This window comes from Saccopteryx leptura, chromosome 7, assembly GCF_036850995.1.
Source record: "Saccopteryx leptura isolate mSacLep1 chromosome 7, mSacLep1_pri_phased_curated, whole genome shotgun sequence".
NCBI classification, from domain to species: domain Eukaryota; kingdom Metazoa; phylum Chordata; class Mammalia; order Chiroptera; family Emballonuridae; genus Saccopteryx; species Saccopteryx leptura.
In genome coordinates this window covers 117,127,801-117,153,472 of record NC_089509.1, presented here as the reverse complement: position 1 = coordinate 117,153,472, position 25,672 = coordinate 117,127,801, and the positions used below count along the sequence as shown (strand labels likewise).

General features: G+C 58.3%; 1 protein-coding gene across 1 annotated transcript in view; it reads right to left on the bottom strand.

Annotated features, from left to right (window-relative positions):
* The window catches only part of AGAP1 (ArfGAP with GTPase domain, ankyrin repeat and PH domain 1), a 322,164-nt gene that overhangs the window by 286,342 nt on the left and 10,150 nt on the right, over positions 1-25,672 (bottom strand). The window contains exons 2-4 of the mRNA XM_066346522.1: positions 14,148-14,206; positions 5,316-5,403; positions 4,571-4,582 (exon numbers count right to left, since the gene is read on the bottom strand). Coding sequence (XP_066202619.1) covers positions 4,571-4,582; positions 5,316-5,403; positions 14,148-14,206 — 159 coding nt within the window. The remainder of the gene's footprint in view (positions 1-4,570; positions 4,583-5,315; positions 5,404-14,147; positions 14,207-25,672) is intronic.

The window sequence follows — 25,672 nt, the reverse complement described above, 5'->3', positions numbered from 1 at the left end:
AGGTTCCAGAACACTCCGCCCCCTGAGCCATCGCCAGGAAGGCCTGGGGGGGGGGGCGCGCAGCCCATCAATCCTCCTTGCCTCCGAGAAGTAAGGGGGCGTCGACAACAGCAGCGGGGGCGGCTTCCGATGAAACAGTGGACGTGTGAAATACACGTACTGCTGTGGGTTGCATTCTCTCCCCAGACAAGTCATGTTCAAGTCCGAATCCCCGATACCTGATCTGGAAAGAGGGTCTTTGCAGATGTGATCCAGCTGAGATGAAGCCACAGGAGAGGAGGGTGGGCCCTAAATCCAGGGCCCGGGGTCCTCGTGGGAAGAGGGGAATTTGGACACAGGACGGCTATCTGATGACAGAGGAAGGTTCTGGAGCGATGTGGGGACAAGCCCAGAAACAGCAGCAGCGGCGAGCAGGGGGCACGGAGGCGTCCTCCCTTGGGGCTCCAGACGGACCACCCTGGCCACACCTCCATCCCAGACTTCCGGCCGCCAGGGCCGTGAGAATAACTAACTTTCTATTGTGTCCAGGCACTCAGTTTGTGGTCATCTGTTACGGCAGCCCTGGGACTCGACACGCACACCTGTCACATGCACCCGTGTCACACACACACAAGCACGCGCGTCCACACAAAAGTTCACTCTTTGGATTACATTCATGGAATCGCAGGCTCCCTACTGAGTCCCCTGCTACTGCGTGTTAGTTCACTAGTTAAAAAACACACAAAATAGTTAAAGGTGTCATCCTTTAAACTGTATCTTTAAAATTATCTAACCTGTGTGGGGTCAGGCCCTCGTGGCTACAGGAATAAAATATCAACTAAAACCACACAATCAAAACACAACTATTACCCTCCAAGATCCAGCTAAAATCGACCTGATGAAAATTTTGTTCCGGTGAAGGCTGGGAGGACAGCAGAGAGTTCTCTACAGAGAGAGGGGACTCTTCTAAAGCAGGAAGGCCCTCCCCACCTGAGCCCTCCCCACCTGGGCCCTCCCCACCTGGGCCCTCCCCACCTGGGCCCTCCCCACCTGAGCCCTCCCCGTGGGGGGTGTTCACACATTAATTACATCAGTGGTGGGATTCAGCCGGTTTGCACTGGTTTGGCAGAACCGATACCTAATTTTTCGTTAAGTTCACTGAACCAGTGGTTAAAATGGCACTTGTCATCAGGGTTCTCTCAGGTGGGCACCTGGGCAGCCACCCAATGTGGAAATCACACATTGACACTCCCTACTCTTTATTCAAACGTACATCTGTGCAACAGCGTATTCTAAGCGCCTGTAGTGATGTTTAGTCCATCCACAGGTGAAAAAAATCACAAGTGAGGACGCCAATCAAGAAACAATATGGAAATATCTTAAATAAGAGTTTTACTGTTTTTTAGTCAGGCATTAGTGTTTTCTAGTATTTTAATATATTCTTACTAATATATTTTAATGTTTATTAATATTTTTGAACTCTTATAATCTATCTTTATATACCTCTATTGTTCTTATTTAAGTATTAAATGTGTAAAATAATAAACTACCTTTCGGTATATCATTTTTTATACTTAAAATGGTCACTAGGGCAGAGCGCCAGTTATTAAATTACCTGAATCCCCCACTGAATAAAATCATAATCGCCACCCCATCCAGACAGGGGGGGAGCACAGGGTCACAGCCCCCAGCAGCAGCATCCCTCTCATCTGAAGTCGCTGCCCACGTGTAGCCGCAGGCAGGTGATCACGCCTGCAGTTCTAAGAGGAGGGAGCATAAATCTGAAGGTAGTAATAACACCCAGAAATGAAAAGATCTCCCTTCTCACTCCAAATCCAATCCCCTCGGCCTGGCGCCCCCAACACTCACCTGACCCCTGTTCTCCACAATCCGTCGCGGCTTCCTCTACCTCCCGTGCGCCCAGGAGAGAGCGCCTATGGCTCACGCTATCCACAGACCCGGGAAGAGACAACGGTACAGTCCCACCCCAGAACATCCGTTTGTAAAGCTTCCCGGTAAAGTGCGCCTGTGAGTGAGTTCGACAAGACGGCGGTCACGTCGCAGCTCCAGGCTCCAATGAGCTTCGTCTTCATTCAGAAACACCACGGTTCTGTCCTGCCACTTGGGGGCATGGGGACAGGAGGTGGGAATCAGCCTCCTGGTCGTGTTAAGAGGGACAAAGGTGTGGCCACCTGCCTGGTGCCAGGCGGGCCCTGGGAAATAGGGATGCAAAGGGACACGAGGGCTTCGGGCCCAAGGCCACGACTGGAGGCCCTGATGTAAGTCCGCTGAAATACCCCTGGTTGGTGACGCTCCAAGCTCTCTGCTCCCAACCCCCTTGACCTGCAGGCAATCAGCGAGGGGACAGGTGGCCAGGACTGGGTGGGCTCCTGAAGCTGAGAGAGAAAACTGTGGACCATCCTTCTCCTGACCCAGGAGGCATGGGCACGGCGCCCACGGAGGAAGGAGAGAGTCCCACTGTGTGGCTGAAAGAGGAACGTCCTTCCATGTACAGACACACGCTCTTCCACGCTTTAAAACCACGCGTGTAAGAAACTGTGTGCAATGCCACAGAGCCCAGTAGGGTCAAACGGGTTATTTGAAAAGCTGGAGTAGCTGAGCTATTAGCGATCATAGTCTGGGTACAATTTTCATTTTTGATGAAAGAACATTCTAGAGGAACTGCCTTCACACTAATCGAATTACAAGGCAAAGGCACTGTAGTCGGGCCCAACACAGAGAGGAAGGGCATGGCCGTGACCAAGACCGAGCGGGAGGGCGAAGCGTGCCTGCCTGAGGCTCCAGAGACTCCCCAGTGGAGCACGCCAGCCACAGGAACCGAACGCAGGAGAAGCCAGAGCATGGGCGACGAGACCTGGGGCAGGACCAGAATCGGACTGCCGGGGGGTGGGGGTGGGGGCAGCTCTACGGGACCACGTTACCCAGACCCTCAGCAGCTGGTATCATCGCCCATACGGGAGCTACACGCGAGGAATAAGCAGAAAGCCTGACCCGGGAAACCCGAAGCCACGCTCAGACACAAAGGGACAAGCACAGTGGCCCCTCCCGAGTGCAGACCCCAGGATGGCAGTCAGAGGGCCTTCCCTCTCTAATCCATGCCACTCTGCAGCATCTGCACACGCCTCCCACTGCCCCACCAGGCTTCTCACTAACACGCCTCCCACTGTTCTGCCACATTTCACTGCCAGGGCCATGCCTCCCACTGCCCTTGGCCATGCCTCCTGGCGCCCCACCACGCTTCTCAATGCCACTGCCACACCTCCTGCTGCCCAGCCACGTTTCTCACTGCCATGACCACGCCTCCCACTATCCTGGCCACACCTCTCATAGCCGGCCATGCCCCCCACTGTTCCACCATGCTTCTCACTGACATGGCCACGCCTCCCACTGTCCTGGCCACACCTCCTACAGCCCAGCCACTCCTCCCCCTGCAGCAGGCCATGCCCCCCACTGTTCCACCATGCTTCTCACTGCCATGGCCACGCCTCCCACTGTCCTGGCCACACCTCCCACAGCCGGCCACGCCTCCCACTGTTCCACCATGCTTCTCACTGTCACGGCCACGCCTCCCATTATCCTGGCCACACCTCCCACTGTTCCACCATGCTTCTCACTGCCATGGCCACGCCTCCCACTGTCCTGGCCACACCTCCTACAGCCCAGTCACGCCTCCCCCTGCAGCAGGCCACGCCTCCCACTGTTCCACTATGCTTCTCACTGCCATGGCCACGCCTCCCACAACCTGGCCACATCTCCCACAGCCGGCCACATCTCCCACAGCCGGCCACGCCTCCCACTGTTCCACCATGCTTCTCACTGTCACGGCCACGCCTCCCATTATCCTGGCCACACCTCCCACTGTTCCACCATGCTTCTCACTGCCATGGCCACGCCTCCCACTGTCCTGGCCACACCTCCTACAGCCCAGCCACGCCCCCTGCAGCAGGCCACGCCTCCCACTGTTCCACCACGCTTCTCACTGCCTTGGCCACGCCTCCCGCTGCCGCGACCACACTTCTCACTGCCCTGGCCACACTTCCTCAGGCCCAGCCATGCTTCCCACTGCCTGGCCACGCCTCCCACGGCACTGGCCACACTTCCCCGTGCCTGAGTCCTCCACTCAAGTCTTCGCGGCAACCCCTCCATCTTTCTAAATCCTCCTCCCCAAGTCCGGCTGACGTTAACAGCGGGCCTCTCCTGGATGTGACCAGCCCACGGCTGTTTTTCCGTGTTTGCGGAATTCCAGTCACGGCTGAGCCCCAAGCAGAGGCAGCCGCAGAACCCCGCCCTCCACACTCGGCTGAGCAGTTGCACAGTGCCCGGGACAGGAGTGAAACGTTAGCACAGGTGTTACAGGAGACACAGGAAGCTACTTCAGACTACTGCTAAGAACACAGCTAAGGGACAAAACGGTGAAATGTGTAACTTAAAAAAAAAAAGAGGGGAAATGAAACACAACGGGATGAAGCACAGGACGAGGGGGAGGGGAAGGGACACTACGGTACAAAGCTGCGCCTCGCCTCTCTCTCCAAACAAGACAAGCGCTACCATGAAGAAAGTGCATAGTTACCTGCATCCATATCTGCAAAGAATGGAACAGCCAGTAAGAAAAAGAAGGAACCAGAAGTTCAGTGTCTCAGAGTTGGATTTTTAAAAGGTTATACGGAGAGAAAATATAATTTAGAAAAAAAACTGCCTGCAAACCCTACCTGGGGACCGGGGGACACAGGGGCTGCGGCATGGGTTGCTATCGTGACTGTCCTAACTTTAAATCAATGCAAAACGTGAAATATGGACAGGTTAATGGAAGAGGGAGAAGCCTACCAGCACACAAAATACTTTATTCTCATGCAACATGATCAATTAAATGTTTCTGATATGATATAAAGGGGGGGTGGACGTACCCCAGCATGTGGCGGTGGGTCACCTGAACCGGCTTGTACCTATGCCTATGGCTAAGTCACAGGACAGACACAGTATGTATAAACTCGACATCCGGATCGGAGAAACGGCCGAGCAATACTTAAGGGGGTCGGGCTGGATTAACATTCCAAAAGGACAGAATTACCAGGGAAGATATAAACTCAAGTGCATGTCAGGGTTCTACTCTGGCTCCAAACGCCACAGTGAGTGTAGCTGGTCAGCTACAGAAACTACGGAAGAAACACTGTATCTTACTAAGGACTGCTACTGCGTGGCGGTTCTATTACTTTCTTGGCATGGGATACAAAGTCACGATTTAGGATACGCTACAGAAACACTGTAAAAACTAAGCTCTCCCTCCTAAGCTTGAGCGGGCCCGCCAAGCAGCATACCTTCCGGAGACTCCTCCTGGACGTAGGTGCCAGTCAGGTAGCGGTGTACCAGGGCCGACTTGCCGCTGGCCAGGTTGCCCACGATGCCCTGCAACAAAGCAACAGACAGTCATTCAGGACCACGACCTCTGTTCGGCAGTCTGCAAAGGGAGAGAGTTAAAACAGGCAGTCATGTCTATGCCTAAATCACAACCACACATTGGCTTGAAGGTCAGATACGGGCTTGGCAAGTCCTCCCGCTGAAGGCAGAGGGGCTGCTCTCTCCGGCTGCCATCTCCCCATCTCATCAGCCTCCCGGCTCTGAGAGCGGCGACGCTATAGCACGCACACCCCGGCCGAGGCCCCCTGCTGCCTATTGTGTACGTTGGGCCTGCCAGAAAAGGGTGCGTGAGTCAGGGCACTGTGTATCGTGAGCCGTCCGAATCCCGGGCAAGGTACGCCGTGTGAAATGGGCCACGCGCAGACTGTGGGGACAAGGGGGACATCCTGGTGCATCCCATCCCGAAGAGAGTGCTCAGTTACTGCGTCCGATTTGGGAGTAGATGTGTGGCACTGGGTCAGACTAGGTGAAAAGAGCCACATGGGTGAGTAAGAATGTGGGGACGGACGGGAGAGACGACGCTTGTCCAGGCAAGGACAAGAGCGAGCCCGCTTCTCAGGAACACGGGGGTATGCTGCAGGACCGAGAAAGGGGGCCGTGTTCTCACCAGATGAAAAGTGACCGTCAAGAGTCAGGGTGACGTGAGGGGCACTGCTCTAGCCAGTGAGAGCAGGCTGCAATGAAGGAAGGACACGCCAGCGAGCTGGCGCGTGGCTTTATGGCACCTCCTTCGGAAAAAGCACCCGTGACCACGGCCGAGGCACCGGGACTGGAGGGGCCGGCCCCTCCGGAAGCCTTCCCTCCACCTGCGCTCGGGGTCTCACTCCTCTGCCACCTTCTCTGGTAAGCTGCTTACGAAGAACTTCTTCCTCGATTTCCATCTTTTCTTCCCCCAACAACTTTCCTATCTGTATTTTTCCATGATCGGATCGACTCTTAAAGAAAAACAGGGCAGAAGACCTGCCCCGGGACACAGGTCCCTCCCCTGAAGAGCCTGTCCCCTGTGCCCCCTCTTCCTACCCCCGCCAAGCCTCAGGACTACACTGTCCTTCTGTCTTCTTGCAGTGTCTTGAGGGTCCTTGTGAGGACACTGCCCAGGGGTCTCCAGCCACTTCCCTTCTAAAACCCCCGGCCCTTCTCTGTTCCTGACCCAGCCCAGCACCGCCTTCACTGAAACTTCCTGCCCTGCTTCCTCCCCGAACTCTCTCCTCAGCCGGCCGACCTGGGCACCTTCCCTCGACCTTGACCTCGACCTCGACCTCACAGCGTCTCCTCCGTTCTTCTCCAAAGTCCGCGATTCAAACGCCGCCTGCCCACACCCAAATCTCCCGCTTCACAAATCGCCCTGGTGCAATGCTACTCCCGCTTCACAAGCCCTGCACAGACATTCCCACTGCCCGCAGGCCGAAGCCCACATGTTCCAGGAACAATAACCAGTGGTCCCTCCAAATGTCAGCACACTGCAGGGGTCCCCAAACTTTTTACACAGAGGGCCAGTTCACTGTCCCTCAGACTGTTGGAGGGCCGCCACATACAGTGCTCCTCTCACTGACCACCAATGAAAGAGGTGGCCCTTCCGGAAGTGCGGTGGGGGGCCGGATAAATGGCCTCAGGGGGCTGCATGCGGCCCACGGGCCATAGTTTGGGGACGCCTGATCAAGAGGCTTTGCACAGTGATTCTGGGGACATCCTTGGCTAGGTCTCCTGCTACACTGAGGTCGCCAAGGACTGAGACCCCTGTCTCAGGATACTGGTAAGGGCACCAATTCTGAGTCCCTATACGGATCAGTTTCTGGCCCCAACAAAGTGCCTGGTAAATATGGGATGGAGGGAGGGATGGAGAAAACAGAGGGAGAGAGGGAAGGAAGGATGGACAGAAAGATAGGAGGGAGAGAGGGAAGGAGGGAAGGAATGAAAGAGGAAAGGAGGGACAGAGGGAGGGAAGGAGGGAGGAAGGGAATGGAAGAGGGAAGGAGGGAGGGAGAGAGGGAAGGAGGTAGGGAGAGAGGGAAGGAGGGAGGGAATGAAAGAAGGAAGGAGGGAGGAAGGGAATGGAAGAGGGAAGGAGGGAGGGAGAGAGGGAAGGAGGGAGGGAATGAAAGAAGGAAGGAGGGAGGGAAGGAATGAAAGAGGAAAGGAGGGAGGGATGGGAAGACGGGAGGAAGAGAGACTGACTGGCTAGATAAATGGATGATGAAAACAACCGGAAGACAAACTTGGCATGAGACCGTGAAAAATAAGTTCAAATTTGACCCTTCCGTACCCCATAACCCGCTCTGCCCTCACCAGTGACAGCCCGTAGCTCTCACTTTCCCAGGGGGCTCTGCCTTCTGCACCCCAGCTCCCAGACCAGATCCTAACAGGCTCTGCTGTCCCCAGACACCTAGACATTCCGCCCGAAATACCACGCCTCTCATTGGTCAGAGGGACTGCCGACCGATAAGGAGGCGGTGGCAATGGTTCCGACGTCACCTCCTCTGGGAAGCCTACCTAATGCCACAGCCTCAGCTGAGCACCGCTCCTCAGTGCTCCCTAGGGTCTCCCCCAGAACGCCGCCTTGGGACTTCCCTCCTTATTTTACCAACATCAGACGATGGGGTCTGACTCCCCAGGACGCACAACTCCCTCAGGGCCGGGACGGCGTCCCATCTGTCCCTGGGTTCTCTAACCCAGAGTGGCTGTAACCCCAGCCTGAGCCACACTCTCGGCAACACTGGCTGAACTGTGAGCGAATGAGCGGACGGCTCGGACATCGGGAATTATCAATGAGCCGCTTTCCGACCACGGCTGAGAGCCAGGCTGCCCAGCAGACCCTGAACAGAACAGCGGTCCCCTGCTCTGACCTCCGTCTCCCTCTGGTCCCCTGCTCTGACCTCCGTCTCCCTCTCCCTCTGGCCGCCTGCTCTGACCTCCGTCCCCCTCTCCCTCTGACCTCCGTCTCCCTCTGGCCGCCTGCTCTGACCTCCGTCTCCCTCTCCCTCTGACCTCCGTCTCCCTCTGGCCGCCTGCTCTGACCTCCGTCTCCCTCTCCCTCTGGCCGCCTGCTCTGACCTCCGTCTCCCTCTCCCTCTGACCTCCGTCTCCCTCTCCCTCTGGCCGCCTGCTCTGACCTCCGTCTCCCTCTCCCTCTGACCTCCGTCTCCCTCTCCCTCTGGTCCCCTGCTCTGACCTCCGTCTCCCTCTCCCTCTGACCTCCGTCTCCCTCTGGCCGCCTGCTCTGACCTCCGTCTCCCTCTCCCTCTGACCTCCGTCTCCCTCTGGCCGCCTGCTCTGACCTCCGTCTCCCTCTCCCTCTGGTCCCCTGCTCTGACCTCCGTCTCCCTCTCCCTCTGACCTCCGTCTCCCTCTCCCTCTGGCCGCCTGCTCTGACCTCCGTCTCCCTCTCCCTCTGACCTCCGTCTCCCTCTCCCTCTGGTCCCCTGCTCTGACCTCCGTCTCCCTCTCCCTCTGACCTCCGTCTCCCTCTCCCTCTGGTCCCCTGCTCTGACCTCCGTCTCCCTCTCCCTCTGACCTCCGTCTCCCTCTCCCTCTGACCTCCGTCTCCCTCTCCCTCTGGCCGCCTGCTCTGACCTCCGTCTCCCTCTCCCTCTGACCTCCGTCTCCCTCTCCCTCTGACCTCCGTCTCCCTCTCCCTCTGGCCGCCGCAGTCGGAGAACTCCCACCTATTAACTGTCCTGTTGCCCGAGGGCGCCTGCTGTAGGTCAGCTTCGTGCTGAAGAAATTCAAAACAGGATGTCACAGAATGAAATTTTTAATTAAGCCTCAAGTTTCTCTTTCCCGAGGAGGAAACTGCTCAAAGCAAACCCTGGACAGCGTGCGCTGAGTGGGGCAGCCTCCCTTCCCGCAGGACCGGCAGGGAACCTGCGGACCCCCTGGGGGGATCGAATCCGTCAGTCCCAGAGTGGGGGGGGCTGGGGGTGCGGGAACTTGTGGACCCCCTGGGGGGATCGAATCCGTCAGTCCCAGGGTGGGGGGGCAGGGGGTGCGGGAACCTGAGGACCCCCTGGGGGGATCGAATCAGTCAGTCCCAGAGTGGGGGGGCAGGGGGTGCGGGAACCTGCGGACCCCCTGGGGGGATTGAATCCGTCAGTCCCAGAGTGGGGGGGGCAGCGGGTGCGGGAACTTGCAGACCCCCTGGGGGGATTGAATCCGTCAGTCCCAGAGTGGGGGGGGCAGGGGGTGCGGGAACCTGCGGACCCCCTGGGGGGATCGAATCCGTCAGTCCCAGAGTGGGGGAGCAGGGGGTGCGGGAACTTGCAGACCCCCTGGGGGGATCGAATCCATCAGTCCCAGAGTGGGGGGGCAGGGGGTGCGGGACAGGCTTTATTGGGTTTGAATGGCTGTCTCCTAGACCTTTTTACATTCGCGCACCAAGGGCATTGTTCTCGCATGGAACATGGGCAGAGACCAACAGCCCACTGTGCAGAGGACACAGAATAAGGAACAGAAACGTTTTCCATGCCGTAGGGCTCCACCGGGCCCGTGAGCTGCCCCCGGGAGTGACCGGGCGAAGGGTCCGTCTGGGTCCGCAGGCTACGTGGGGGAAGCGTCCCCGCTACCACAGAACCACGCCTTTCAGGCGGCAACGGTCACTGCCGCAGCCCCTCCTCCTCCGAGCAGGGCCACGGCCCGTGCTCGCCACCGCACGGGAGGAGAAGGAGCACGGTGTCTTCTTCCCTGGAGATTCCCCTACTGTCCCCAATGTCATCCCTTACCGGCTAGACATGTGGCTTGCTGAAAAGGAAATCAAGGCTTTAGTGAAAATTCCAGTTGGGAGTTCAAGGGAAACACAGCCACAGGGCGTGACAAGGGGCCGCCCCACAAGCCCCTCCCCAGGCAAGACATCTAAGGCGTGCTCCCTCCTCCCGGCAGGTGCGCGCCCGGCATACAGCCCCCGGCCTCGGCATCCACGCCGGCACCGAAAGCAACGGCTACCGACTGTCTAACCCTAACACCGCGCCGGGACACAAGGCATGGTACTGCCACTCTGGGAAGAGAGCAAACACTGAGACTTTTCTCTGACAGATCCCAGGACGCTGATTGTGAAGCCACATAATGAGTCCATTGGAGGCTGTTGTTATGCCACGTAATCGCTGCGTTTGTGAGGGACAGTCAGGGGTTCTGCAGGCGCTGACCTAAGGGGCCACCTGCTCGGGGGTGCAGGACCAGGGCAGGAGGAGACAAGGGCGGCCCTGTGGACACGCGGGCTACCTCGGAACAAAGGGGCACTTTCTGCAGACGCTGGACACAGCACAGGAGGGGACCCGCCGAGGAGGCCGAAGGGGACAAGCTGCCTGCCTGCCGCCTCCCCCTGGAGGGCGCCCGTCCTGAGCCGAGCAGCGTCCACACGCGCGGCAGGGCGGAAGGAACGTCCTCCTAAAGACCAGCACTGTCACTCGCGTGTCCTTATCCATGGACGAAGTCAAGCCCACCAGCGGACTCAAGCCACCGTGACTCGGGAAACAGGAACCTGAGCTGCCCCTTAATGTAACCACCTGCTGCGCCCCGGCCACGTAAGTCAGACGGTGACAGGCTGTGCAAACACCGGCCAGAAACGCGTCTCGAGTAGTGAGTGGATACGGGCTGGGCTGGACGGGGGGCTGGACAGGGGTCTGGACAGGGGGGCTCAGGACCCTCAACACCTTCGACTACCGAAGCCGAGTCTAGGTCACAGGGCCAACGCTCGGGGTGCACAGCCCATCTGTGGCACTGTGCCTGTTCCACCTTAAATACCATTTTCAGAGTCAGCCCCTCAGTTGCACCAGCTACACCTCAGAGGCTCCACAGTCACGGGGCAGGGGCCACTGCGTCGGACTGTGAGGACAGAGAATGTGTCCACGGAGCAGGACGCTCTGCCGGCAGGGCTGACACGCAAGCTCGAGCCCCCGGTTCACACCCCAGCTCCGCCCTTACTAGCTGCTCCCCAGGCAAGTTCTCAGTGCCTCCGAGCCTCAGTCTCCCCATCTGTGGAATGGGGTGAAGGTGTGGGGGGCTGTCGGGATTACATGGGACAACACTGCTCACAGCACACCCGCCCAGGGTAAGGACCTGACCGGTGCGGTCACCGCTGCCGCCATTGGGCACCATTCCCGCGGTTTACCGATGGCAGGACCTGAACGGCCCTTCGCTCACACACGGACACCTGTGACCCCGGCTGACCTTCCTGAGAAACTCCCAGGAACTGCATTGCTGGCCATGCGCAGCTCGTGCAACAGGGGGCTCCCGTGTTTCCGGAACATGGAGGCTGGGATTCTGAAGTGGGCTGAGGACTGGCAGACCCTTTGTCGTCCATGAGTAAAGAGCCACTGGTGGGGACTGGTCAGGGTCAGAGCTCTGGTGGGAGAGTGAGGCCGGGAGGGGGCCCGCCAACAACACCAACGACGGTGGCAGGCTCAGAGCTCTGGTGGGAGAGTGAGGGCCGGGAGGGGGCCCCGCCAACACCACCAACGATGGTGGCAGGCTCAGAGCTCTGGTGGGAGAGTGAGGGCCAGGAGGGGGGCCCCACCAACAACACCAACGACGGTGGCAGGGTCAGAGCTCTGGTGGGAGAGTGAGGGCCGGGAGGGGGCCCCGCCAACAACACCAACGACGGTGGCAGGCTCAGAGCTCTGGTGGGAGAGTGAGGGCCGGGAGGGGGGCCCGCCAACAACACCAACGACGGTGGCAGGGTCAGAGCTCTGGTGGGAGAGTGAGGGCCGGGAGGGGGGCCCCGCCAACAACACCAACGACGGTGGCAGGGTCAGAGCTCTGGTGGGAGGATGAGGGTGGGAGGAGGACCCGCCAACAACACCAACGACGGTGGCAGGGTCAGAGCTCTGGTGGGAGAGTGAGGGCCGGGAGGGGGCCCCGCCAACAACACCAACGACGGTGGCAGGGTCAGAGCTCTGGTGGGAGAGTGAGGGCCGGGAGGGGGCCCCGCCAACAACACCAATGATGGTGGCAGGGTCAGAGCTCTGGTGGGAGAGTGAGGGCCGGGAGGAGGCCCCGCCAACAACACCAACGACGGAGGCAGGGTCAGAGCTCTGGTGGGAGAGTGAGGGCCAGGAGGGGGGCCCGCCAACAACACCAACGACGGTGGCAGGGTCAGAGCTCTGGTGGGAGAGTGAGGCCGGGAGGGGGGCCCCGCCAACAACACCAACGACGGTGGCAGGTGCGGCAGGGCACGGGGACCGGGCCTCCCGACTTCAGGGGGCCATCCCACACATCCTCCTTGTTTAAAAAAGAAAGTGTGTTTTCCTGGTGACAAAGGCTATACTCAAAACTCGCACACGCTCTCTTCCAAATCTGGATGCTCCTTGTTGCGCATCTCCACCCCTCAGAAGCAAGAAACCTGAGGTCCTGCCCCCACCCCATGTCCGAGCAGCGGGAAGGTGTCGGAAGGGCTCTGGGGGGCACTGGGCTGCTACCAGGCACGGACCTGAGAGCACGGAGCAGGTCCGCGAGCAGCGAGCGCCAGTGTGTGTGGCACAGCGAGGGCTCCTCTGCCTTCATTCTGTGGTCAGAGCCCATCACCGCAGAGGTTCTCACACACACACACACACACACACACACACACACACGTCCATGCACTATGCCCACACACATACACGCATACACACATATACACACACCTACATATATAGATATACAAATACCCACACACATGTACTTACACACACGTGCATGCACTACGCCGAGACACACATACACGTACACACACATATACACACACCTACATATGGACATACAAATACTCATACACACACATGTACTTATACACGCACACACATGCATGCACTATTCCCACAGAGACATACATGTACACACACGTATACACACACCTACATATACAGACATACAAATACTCATACACGCGTGCACGTACTTATACACACAAGTATATACACACACCTACACATACACATAAATATTCAGGTCGACATATACACATATGTGTAAACGCATACATACACGCACAGAGACATATACACCCATGTATCTAAATACATACACATCCACATCTAAAATATACATATGTAAGTCATATAAACATGCACATGTATACATATAAACATACATACTGTACATACACATACATACAAATACACACAGACACACCCCCAAATGCACTCATTTCCTGACAAAAACATGATCACGTCGAGGTTGTGCCTGTCCCTTCCCTCGCCCTACGTGCAGGCTCGCTGGGGCTGGGGCTGGGGCTTGAGGTGTGGCTGCGAGACCCCCTCACTCTTCAGGAGCCAGTTTTAAGCTTTAAATAACCTCACTAGAAGAATATTTAAAGCTGGCACATACATAAATTTCTTCTTTTAATTTTATACTATACCTTTGTAATGCAGTAAAAACAGTCACTTTTTTTCATGATGAATTCCAAAGGTTGACTCATTATAGAACTGTCCAGGACATCAGTAAAGGGTAAATAAAGTGTGTGTGTGTGCGTGTGTGTGTGTTAGACACACACACACAAGAGCAAATGACAGGTGGGTCCCCCGTGCACATAAGGCCACTCTGGCTGGCCACCTCACAGGCACACTCAGGTCACAGGCACACTCAGGGCTCTAGACCCACACTACCAGCTACACCTGTCCCTTCCAGCGACACGCCCAGAGTCAAGGTCCACCTCGGGGGCCCCAGGGCCGCAGGCCTGGGCGTGCTCACGGGTCACCCCGCCGTCACAGAGCCCCCCTTCCTGCAGGGGAGAACAGACAGCCGCCAAGGCCAGGGGAAGCACTCACCACTTTGAGCTCCGGGACGGATCGGCTGAGCGTCCATTCCTGGCTATTCACAAAGGCATCTGTAAAACAGGAGGGTTACACAACGTGAGATGCACAGCTGACTGCGGTGCCAGGTCAAGATGCCCCCGGTGCCAGGTTTATGTTTTCTTTTAGTGTTCATTTTACTGATATTAGAGAGAGGAAGGGAGAGAGCAAGAGGGACAGGAACATCGATCGGTTCCTGTTTGTGCCCTGACCGGGGATCGAACCTGCAACCTTTGCGCTTCGGGATGATGCTCTAAGTCTAACCCAACCCAGCCATCTGACTGGGGCCAGTGTTTAAATCAGAAAGACATCCGGACAGTGAAGACCAAGCTCTTGATGTCACCTGCACCCCAGAGAAACTAACTGTGACTTTGCCTGAGATAACACTTGAAACTTCAACATACGGAAGTGCCGCTCTCCCCAAGCTACGAGTGACAGCAGCGTGTGCACGTGTGCACGCACACACGCACACATAAAATTCAACCGTGAGCTCGTCTAGGCGGAGGACGTTTTGGCCAGGGTTGAACACTGAACAGCTGGGGGTGACTAAGAGGCAGGGAACCGGGCGGCTCAGGGACAAGGGGACGAGGAGACTTTCTCTTCACTGTGACCTCTTGGTGCCTTTCAAAAATTAAGTAATACAGTTTTTGATACGAAGCTCAGTAATAAAACAAAGAGGGTAACGTGGGAATGAAAATGAGCTCCGTCCGTTTAGGCACTGCCGGTTTTCAAGCACACCTCACCAAAAGGGCATGTCGACCACGGCAAATGTTAAATATTCACCGCCGATGAAGCAGTGCCCCATGAAACACAGACGCGTGGGCACAGAAACACAAGAACCATGCGGGGTGCCTTTTTCTGCTTTGATTTTAGAGAGACGGAGAGGAAGGGAGGGAGAGGGAGAAAGGAAAAGAGGGAGAGGGAGGAAGAGAGAGAGAGAGAGAGAGAGAGAGAGAGAGAGAGAGAAGCATTCACATGTTGCTCCACTTAGTTGTGCATTCAATGGTCGCTTCCCATATGTATCCTGACCAGGGATCAAACCCACCACCTTGGTGTTTTGGGTACGACGCTCTAACCAACTGAGCTAACCGGCCAGGGAATAAAAACCCAAACGATGAACAGAAATATGAAGGCGGTCGGAGAAGAAACATGACCCTGCAGGACACGGTCAGGACAGACTCACAGGGACGGGGCCTGGGAGACACAGAGCTGGGCACTCAACGAGGCAGAAAACCAAAGTCGCTGAACACTGGGAGGGGGCGGGGGGCGGGGGCTGTCAACTCAACAGTCTTCACCCTCGTGGCTGAGCTGACGGCCAACCTATCTGAAAGGCTGAGGAAAACGCACCACATACCGGCACAGGCCCACGGCTCACACGCACGGCACAGCCTTAGGATGACCCTGGTCCTTGAGAGAGAAAATCAAAGCCGCTAAATGTAAATGCGAGAGAAAATCCTTCCTGACATAACCCTGCACGCAGTCTCAGCGTCTGAAACGCTTTGTAACCACGGCGGCACACAGGGTCGCGACGCTGAGGAAGAAGCTTCCAGAAGGATGCTTTCGGAGGGCAATGTGCGCAAGGTCTGCACAGCTCAGTGCCAAGCAACCAAAAAAAAAGTGAAATTCAAAATATCTGGACACCCCCTCAGGGCGTCTTTTGCAGTCTTTGCTATTGCTTATCTGTGTTTTTCTGATGATGAACTTTCACTAGTTTTACGCATCTTCTCGAGGACACAATTAAATAAAGGCACGGGGTGCTGTGCCCCGCACACCCCCCTGCAGCGGGGACGGCGTGAGGTCCGCTGGCCTGTTACTCCATGTTGGGAAGATCAAGGAGCCGGGACTGTGTTGACGGCACGTTTTACTCCTGTTCTGGTCTTCACTCCATGGATTACCAAGCAGTGACCACACTTCTGTACAGACAGCAAAGCCAGTTACCAGCGCAGCCGGGGAGGAGGGGAGGACCACAGAGTGACGGTGGCAGCTCAGGTGGAGGGACGGGCAGGTGTTCATCACAGCCTGACGGGCTCCCACTGCAGCTCGGCCCCCGGCACCCCCGAGCAGGGCCGGGGGCTGCGGTCACTCTACCCGGCAGGCACCCCCGAGCAGGACCAGGGGCCGCGGTCACTCTACCCGGCACCCCTGAGCAGGGCCGGGGGCTGCGGTCACTCTACCCGGCACCCCCGAGCAGGGCCGGGGGCTGCGGTCACTCTACCCGGCAGGCACCCCCAGGCAGGGCCGGGGGCTGCGGTCGCTCCACCCTGCTCTTACATCTGAGTGGCGGGTGTGACGTTGGACATTTTAAGGAAATCGGATGTGCTGCTTTGAAGCGGGAGGGACGACAAACAACGGGAGACAGCCCCGCCCCTCCCGCCACCTTCCGAGGAGACTCCCTCCGTCCCGTGTGCTGCCCTGTCTGTGTCCACTTCTTTCTCAACCTCAGTCGTGTGCGGAGGGCAAGGCACCCCTGCACCTGTGTCCACCTGACGTCCCCCTGCTGAGGACCAGGGCCGGCCACCAAGCTGGGTCTGCGGATGGCAGGGCGGCCTGGGCAAGGCGTGTCACAGGACACGGGCTCCGACTCCTGGGAAAGGTGACCGAGAGCCACCGTCCCCACGTCAGCGACGGGAGCCTGGACTCTGACCCGGCCCGCCTCGCCTCGGTGCCCTCGCCACACCCCTGAATCACGGCACCATCGCCGGTGCTCGGCTCTGAGACAGACAGCCCTCTCCGGAGGACGGCGGCAAAGGGTTCCGGGCGGATGTCACAGAAAAGCCCTCTCGCCTCTCAACACACAGAAGCTGCTTTTTCTGAACCTCCCCTTCCAGGGCCCCCTCTGACCGACCCCGGCCACCCCCTCGATGACAGGGACAAGACGCTGGACCCCAAGGAACACGATGACCCGGGGACATGACGGACGCTGGAGGGCCACCCTGCGGCCTGATGTCAGGGGCAGTGCGCGGCAGGCAGGCGGGGACACGGAGAGGCAGGCGGGCGGGGACACGGAGAAGAAGCCGGGAGCACAGCCTGCGGTCGGGGGTTCTCATGCTCACTCCCAGGACGAGCTTCTCTTCCCGGCCCCAGGCCTTCTCACACTGCATCCCGACTACAGACCCCTTCCTGCTCCGCCTGCTGACGGCACTGCCCACACGACTCCTCCGCTCCGCTCAGGGCCGGTCTCCAGACCGTTCCCACTGCAGGACAGCAAACAGGACCAGGGACTGGCAGGCCCTCGGGGGACTACACCCGAAAGAGGCACCCCACTTTAAAAGCCAGAATGTTCCTGTTTGAAACACCCTGGACCGAATGCAGAACAGAAGCACCATGAAGCCTGGGGTGGACGGGGGGGGGGGGGGGGGGGGCATGCCTGAACCCCAACTGCACAGTGAGCTCCTCTCGCTGCCTGGCCAGCAGGGGCCATGGACTCATCACCCGATCCCTAAACACTGGGGTCACTGGAGAAGAAGGGGTCCAGCTCCCCAGCGGAGACAGGGCCTCTTATTTCTTCTTCCAAATGACTGACCAGAAGCCCGGCGTGTGGCCACTACCGGACCGACCTCACGGTCTCCTCCCCCCACTTCCCGTTCGTTTGGCTCCGGTGACCACAAATACAGGTTCCAGACAAACCTGGGGAGATTATACACGAGGGTCAGAAAGGGAGCCTGAAATTGCAGGTGAGACTTGGAAAGCAGCGTATTATTTCGGGAACCGAGACGTTTTATTTGAAACCTTACATTTCACAAGGAAACGTATATCCTTTTTCATTCTTTTTAGCAACAGTCGAGTGAAGGAATATCTATTTTTAGTGTAAAGCCTTCGTAATCCCAAAATATCCCTGCGAACCACCGCGGGGAGAACAGAAAGCACACCCACACGGAACAGGCGCCCGGCGGAGGGGGGAAGGTTCCTGGTTCCAGCTCCCCCGAGGCCTCCGCTCTGGGCTGGAGGGAGAAGTGCGCGTGCTTCAGGATTTCGAGAAATCCGCCTCAAGGCAGCGGTCAGCGCGCAGCCCATCATGACCGTCCAAGGGACAGGCGACTCCACCGAGGCCGGCTGGCACTTCCCACAGTGGGGCTCCATCCGTTTCTGACTCGGAAACCCTTTGAATCTCCGTGAACAAATGGAATCAACACCTTGGGGTCCCAGATTCGTTCTTAGGCTTCCCCGGAAGTTCGGGGTGCTTTTCAGTGGCCTCCAAGGTCCACAAACAAGACGATTTCCCACCCCGTCAGCCCCCCTCCCCATTCAGAAGGCCCTCCGAGCACAGGATGACACACACCAGGCCACCGAGATGCCCCCAAACCCCCACCGTGGATGCCACCGCGCCATGGCGGCAAAACCCCTGGGCATCCTTCCCAAAGCCTGATGCGGCTCAGGACCCTCCGCGACACTGGTGTCTACCCGGGCCCTTGCTCTGCTCCCCGAAGGACACCCAAGGGCAGGGGTCCCCAAACTTTTTACACAGGGGGCCAGTTCACTGTCCCTCAGACCGTTGGAGGGCCGGACTATGAAAAAAACTATGAACAAATCCCTATGCACACTGCACATATCTTATTTTAAAGTAAAAAAACAAAACGGGAACAAATACAATATTTAAAATAAAGAACAAGTAAATTTAAATCAACAAACTGACCAGTATTTCAATGGGAACTATGCTCCTCTCACTGACCACCAATGAAAGAGGTGCCCCTTCCAGAAGTGCAGCGGGGGCCGGATAAATGGCCTCAGGGGGCCTCATGTGGCCCACGGGCCGTAGTTTGGAGACCCCTGCCCAAGGGGAATGTTGCCAGCCTGGGGCGGGGGGGCTCTGGGGATCTGCAAGCCTTTACCTTCTCTGAGGACGATGACTGACTCCTTTCCCTACGTCCTTCTCCATAGCGTTCCTAAGTGCTTCATAACACGCTGGGTCCCAGACTCTCGGAGAATACCGCTGGCGTGCTGGGTGTGTCAAGAACAGCCCTGCCCTGGCTGGTTAGCTCAATGGATAGTGTTGGCACAGCGTGTGGATGTCCTGGGTTCAATTCCCAGTCAGGTTACACAGAAGAAGAAACCATCTGCTTCTCCACCTCCCACCCCCCCCTTCTCTCCCTCTTCCCCTCCCGCAGCCAGTGGCTCAACTGAGTATTGGCCCCAGGTGCCGAGGATAGCTTGGTTGATTTGAGCATCGGCCCCAGACAGGGGTTGCCGGGTGAATCCCAGTCGGGGCACATGTGGGAGTCTATCTCTCTGTCTCCCCTCCTCTCACTTGAAAAAAGAACAGCTCAAAAGGTTCCCATCTGAGGGTAAGGAAAGTAGAGGACAGAGGATTTGAGCATGAGAACAGAGAGGAAGAAAATGTTCCTATTCTCCTTCAAACACAGAAAGAGATGCCTACTGACCGCTCACGGGCACAGGAGAGGGCTCTCTATAAGGGACTGAGTTCTGGGTACAACACTGACGGTTTCATGCCATTTCCCTCGGGGGTGGGGGGCGTGCATTTCACGGGCTGACGCCGGTTCAGAACAATTTATTCACAAATAACTCAACGTTCCTGAAACCTGGGTCCTGGTCCCACCTGGTTTCCGTGTCACTGTTATAAAGCCAGGATGACGAAGGATCCCGTGGCAAACGTCTTCCTGGGCAGGCTGGCCGGGCAACCCTCCGTTCCCGGCTCCTGCTAACCAGGGACAGAGCACAGCATGCCGGTCCCCCGAGCACAGCTCTGCCTCCAGGCTCAGTACAGGGGCCTCCTCTCAACATGGACGTCCTGGGGGGCCAGCCTCAAACATGGCTCCCTCGGCACCTCTGACAAAGCACTGCGATGATGACATGTCCCCGAGACAATGACCCTAGGAGCATACAGAGCTGTGGGATGTTACTGAAAAGCCAGTTGTCACAGCCAAGGATGTGGCTCCTGCCAGGGGCTCCTGGCAGATTCTTTTTTTTTTTTTTTCTTCTTTTAATTATTCAGTGAGAGGAGGGGAGGCAGAAAGATAGACTCCCACATGTGCCCCGACCAGGACCTACCTGGCAAGCACACTACCAAGTGATGCTCTGCCCATCAGGAGCCAAGGCTCCGTTGCTCAGCAACCGAGCTATTTTAGCACCTGAGGCGGAGGCCATGAAGCCATCCTCAGCGCTCAGGACCAACTTGCTTAAATTGAGCCACGGCTGCAGGAGTGGAGAGGGGGGAGGGAGGGGGAGAGAGAGAGAAAGAGAGAGAAAGAGAGAGGAGGAGGATGGGGAAGGGGTAGAGAAGCAGATGGTCACTTCTCCTGTGTGCCCTGACCAAGATTTGAACCCGGGACTTCCACACACGAGGTTGACACTCTACCACTGAGCCAACCAGCCAGAGCCGCTCCTGGCAGAATCTAAGAAGAAAAAGACTGTTGTCACCTAAGATCAAAGTCAGAATGTGACATGGTATATAAGTTTGAAAATGGTACACAGACTTTAGGGACCCTTTAAAACATTTTAACACAACTCAAATGAAACTGCCAAGTTTCTGAAGGTAAGAATGTTGAAATAAGGTCATTTTATGAATAGGTATGAGTCAGAAATTGCCAGAGAAAATAAACTCGATTAGTTAAATTCACAGCCATCACGCCGGGACAGAGAAGGCGGCTGCTGTTTTCCCTCCGGAGGTCGGAGTGGACGCACAGCAGGAAGAGGTCGTTTCTACAGGGCAGCTCGATGCTGGCGGGAGGCAGCAGCTCCTTATTTGTGCACGTTAAGACAGAAGCTTAACTGAGCAAGAAAACCTCTCCTGGTGAAAATAAACACTGACGGAAGCAGGAGAGAGGAGGCTTAGCTCTCTCCAGCTCCTCCACTGAACTGCTGTCCGTTCCGTGATGGACGTAATCGGACCTGACAGCGTGGCTCCCAGAAGGACCTGTAAAGAGGCCGTCATGTTTGTTAATGCAACGGTGCAGTTAGTGTTCGCCGTGAGAGACGGCTTGACAAGAGGGGACGGTGACCCCAGAAGAGCGACTACATCACAAGCAATCGGAACGAACTCGTTCCCACTGCCCCGGAGTGTCGGCCAAGACAACAGACAAAGAGGCTGGCAGGGGAGTGGGGGCAGCGTGGTCCTCGGGGCCCAGGACCACTCTCGCCCACAGCAGGGCAAAGGGCAGAGAGCCCGTTGTAGCACCTGTCACCATCACCAGTCATCGCTCCATCCCGGAGCCACGGGGGAAGGTGGGACACTAGACGGTTAGTGACCTACACGCCCCTGAGCTGGAGGTGGGTGTGCCTGCCACAAACCCTCGGCTCAACTGGATGTGCCGTTCTGTCTCTCTGGACCCCAATCCTTTCATCTGTACAAGCTGGTCCCTCCTGGCTCTCACATCCTAGATAGAGACATCCTTCCGTGCAGGCCGGCAGCAGCTGGTCCCTCCTGGCTCTCACATCCTAGATAGAGACATCCTTCCGTGCAGGCCGGCAGCAGCTGGTGTTCGGGGTGGTTCCAGCCGCTCCCAATGCAATGGGCTCGGGACGACCGAGATGGACATGCGGAGACCCTGGGTCCCTCACACGGCCTCACAACGGCCTTCGGCTAAAATAAGCCCTGGACGTTAATGCAGATAAGAGCAGAGAAGAAAAAAATCATTGGGCTGTTTCTCTTTGTAGGGCGGGGGGCAGGGCTCATCTTTGGAGTCAGTCAGAACAACTTCTCCTTCCCACAAGGAAGCCTGCCGCCTGCAGCCTGCAGCCCGTGCACAGGAAACGGGCAGCAACCTCGCGGGGCCCCGGCCCGCTCTGTGGCTGTGTCACGTGATCAGAACAAACACCGCCCGGGAGCTCATCACGCCCGGCAAACCTAATCACGGGCTGGGCAGCAGGGCCGCTGAGCCAACAGACAAATGTGGACCCATCCCCCTGCCTCTCCCTCTCCCTCTCCGTGGGTTTGGTCCTGGCCTCACGTCCAGGGAACGGTGTCCCAGGGAGTGAACGGGCAACAGGACAGAGGCCACACTGAGGACAAAGAAGGAAGGGAAGGGAGACGCAGGTCTCAAGACCAAGAGGCCCTCAGCTGCCCTGTTCCCCCGAGGCCTCTGCAGAGCGGAACCCGCAGCCACAGGTAGGGGAGTCGTCCCTCGGCGCCTCACCTGGGGGGCAGGGGGAGCGCCTCACCCGTGCCTATAAATCTCACGTCTGTCATTTCACTAGGAGATGCACAGCCGCCCACCACACTGTCCCTAACGACACGTGACCTTGCTGTGTGTGGTCACACCCACAAATGACCACGGTTCTCTGACGATCTGAGGTCCGGCATCACTGTATGGCGGGGGAGGGAGGATAAGGGGGTGGATCAAGGCCGGTCACAGACTGGACACGGCCTGGCCCGTCGCAGCAAAGGGTGATCTTTAAGTCAGGGTCGTAAACAGACATGGAAGGTGCTGTTACGTTCACGTCTGCTCTCTGCGGCGGGGCTGTGCGGACATCCCCACCCGAGTACGTCATGGGCACGCACCTGGCCCTCTCTGGATGGACAGTGTCCATCCGCACAGATGCTGTGGCGTTCACGTGTGCTCTCTGCAGCGGGGCTGTGCGGACATCCCCACCCGAGTACGTCACGGGCACGCACCTGGCCCTCTCTGGATGGACAGTGTCCATCCGCACAGATGCTTGTGGCGGGAAAGATCGTCCCCGCACACGGCACCGCGGCAGAGCTGGGGTCCCTCCGAGAGGCCCCGCCAGCCTGAGGAATACAACCTGGAGGGAGGGGCAGGGTGTTCTAGTCAACAACCCCCAGCCCAGGGCGCCCCGATCCCAGGCTCACAGCCACATCGGAGACAGACCGGGAGAGCCTTCCGCGGCGGCTGCTGGCACGTTTAAAATAGCGGCCGGGAATCCGTGCCAAGCCCTCAGGCCCAGACTCCATGTGTTTGCACGGCCGGATTTAGAACTCTGAAAATAAAACCACTGATTTGGACTTCTCGACACCAATACAAGACGGGGCTGACGCGGGGAGACATCGGGAGCAAAGGAAAAAGGCCCAGTCGTTCCCTCCCGGGTCTCGCTTCCCTTCAAGGTCCAGCCAGAGCAAGAGAACGTGGAGACCAGCGCCCTCGCCCCCAGCCGACTCGGGTCTGCCCCGGGGGGAAGCCTGCCCAGCCAAGCACAGCTCCCAGCTGGGAGGCGCCCGAGTCCGCGCCGCCCCCCCTCCTAGCGCAGGGCTGAGAATAAACCACACTTTTCTTCTTGGTTCCCACTTTCATCTGAAACTAAAACCTGCGTCTAAACGGTTCACGTGGACAACATCAAACGGTCCGAGTCAGCTCTGCCTGTGACACGTGTAAGCTTCATAGCCAGGCCAGCGAGCTGACCGGGAGGGAGGCCGGGGACGGCTTGAAAAGACCAGGTGCTGCCTTCACCTTCAGAAAGGGGTGGGGCGGGGAGGAGGTGGGTGAGGAGGGTCAAAGTCCCCTCCGGTCAAGCTTTCCGGGGTTGTTTTAAAAAATGCATCCTCCCAACAGTAAAACCGAGGCCACTGCTCTAGCCCCGAGCGTGAGCGGGCAGTAAGGGCCCGCCCCGAGGAGGGAGAGATAAGAGCACCACCTTCGGACCCAGGGGCGTCCGGGGAGAAGGGCCTTGTGTCAACAGCACACAGAGACCAGTGAGGAGGGAGAGGGCCGACGCCCCCAGTCACCCACACGTTTATTACAGTATCATTTTCATCAAACAGACGCAGCCCTTAGATCAAGTGACCACCAGATAATGTTAGTCCAGGGAAATTAAACAGAAGGGGCATTTTTTAAAAATGATGGCAACGCCACTAAATGTTCCGAAGCCCAAAATGCCGTCCAGGAGCAGAAAGCATTCACCTTGACCTGAGTCTGAGCTCCACATCTCCCAGGCAGGGAGGGGTGCAGAAGACCAGCGTGCTCACAGCCCCTTCACCTGCTCGGACGGCACAAGCCTCGGGCCTGCCCGCCAGCCATCCCCGCAGGCGTGACCCGACACGCGTGCACACGTGCGCACACGCACGCACACACGGGCACGCAGAAGAGTCTACGGGCATCCTGGCTCCACGTCTCCTCGGAATGGGAGCCACGGCCCTCCGCGGAAACGGTACAGACCCTCCATGACTGGGGCCCAGGGGGAGGCGGGGGTCTGGGCAGATCCCAACTGTGACCTGACAGCCACAGCCACTGGCCCCGGGAGCTGCTGGCCGAGGAGGCAGCCCCGGGCTTAGCTCTGAGCCTCTCCGTCAACTCTGCCTGTCTCTACACCTCGACTAGCCATCTCTCTACAGATGGCCGCTCCATCCTACTGACCAGTGGGGCCATAACCTACTGCACAGGGTCGCTGCAGGAACCCAGACATGGACACAGGCACAATGCTTCCCCGGGCACCCAGCCTGGTGAGCGTCACCTAGGCGTGGCTGCTGAGGCTGTCACCACTTTATCGTAACACAGCAACAAAACCAGTCTAAAAATAGTCTGCACTGGTCTATTCCTCAAACAGCAGTGGGGTGGCGCGGAACACAGGGACCTCGGTCACACCCTGCCGTGCACGCCCTCTGTCCTCCCACCTGCGGTCTGTCACCAGAGTGCTCCCAAGCTCGTTGCCTCCGCTGCAAAAGGCTGTGGCATGTGGCACGCTGCCGGGCGCTCTGGAGGAACGTGGCCGGTGACATCAGGGTGAGTTTCATTTCAGCGGCGGCAGCAGCAGCAGCTCCCCTGTGTGGGTCACAACGGGCAGGGGCCATTGCACACGTGGGTGTGGCAGCCTCAGCGTAAGAGGAAGAGTCCAGTCCCCACGTCCGCGCCTCCCGGAAACTGGACATGCTCCAAGGACAGGCTGGAGCCGAGCCTGGGGCCTGGTGCGGTGGGGCCTGAGCCCTGCGAGAGGAGCCCGCTTCTGCAGGGACCGGGGGAGAGGCAGGGCGTCCCGGAGTGTGGGGGGGCTGGTGCGGTGGGGCCTGGTGCGGTGGGGCCTGAGCCCTGCGAGAGGAGCCCGCTTCTGCAGGGACCGGGGGAGAGGCAGGGCGTCCCGGAGTGTGGGGGGGGCTGGTGATGTGGGACCGGAGCCCTGCGAGAGGAGCCCGCTTCTGCAGGGACCGGGGGAGAGGCAGGGCGTCCCGGAGTGTGGGGGGGCTGGCGATGTGGGACCGGAGCCCTGCGAGAGGAGCCCGCTTCTGCAGGGACCGGGGGGAGAGGCAGGGCGTCCCGGAGTGTGGGGGGGCTGGTGATGTGGGACCGGAGCCCTGCGAGAGGAGCCTGCTTCTGCAGGGACCGGGGGAGAGGCAGGGCGTCCCGGAGTGTGGGGGGGCTGGTGATGTGGGACCGGAGCCCTGCGAGAGGAGCCTGCTTCTGCAGGGACCGGGGGGAGAGGCAGGGCGTCCCGGAGTGTGGGGGGGCTGGTGATGTGGGACCGGAGCCCTGAGAGAGGAGCCCGCTTCTGCAGGGACCGGGGGAGAGGCAGGGCGTCCCGGAGTGTGGGGGGGCTGGTGATGTGGGACCGGAGCCCTGCGAGAGGAGCCCGCTTCTGCAGGGACCGGGGGAGAGGCAGGG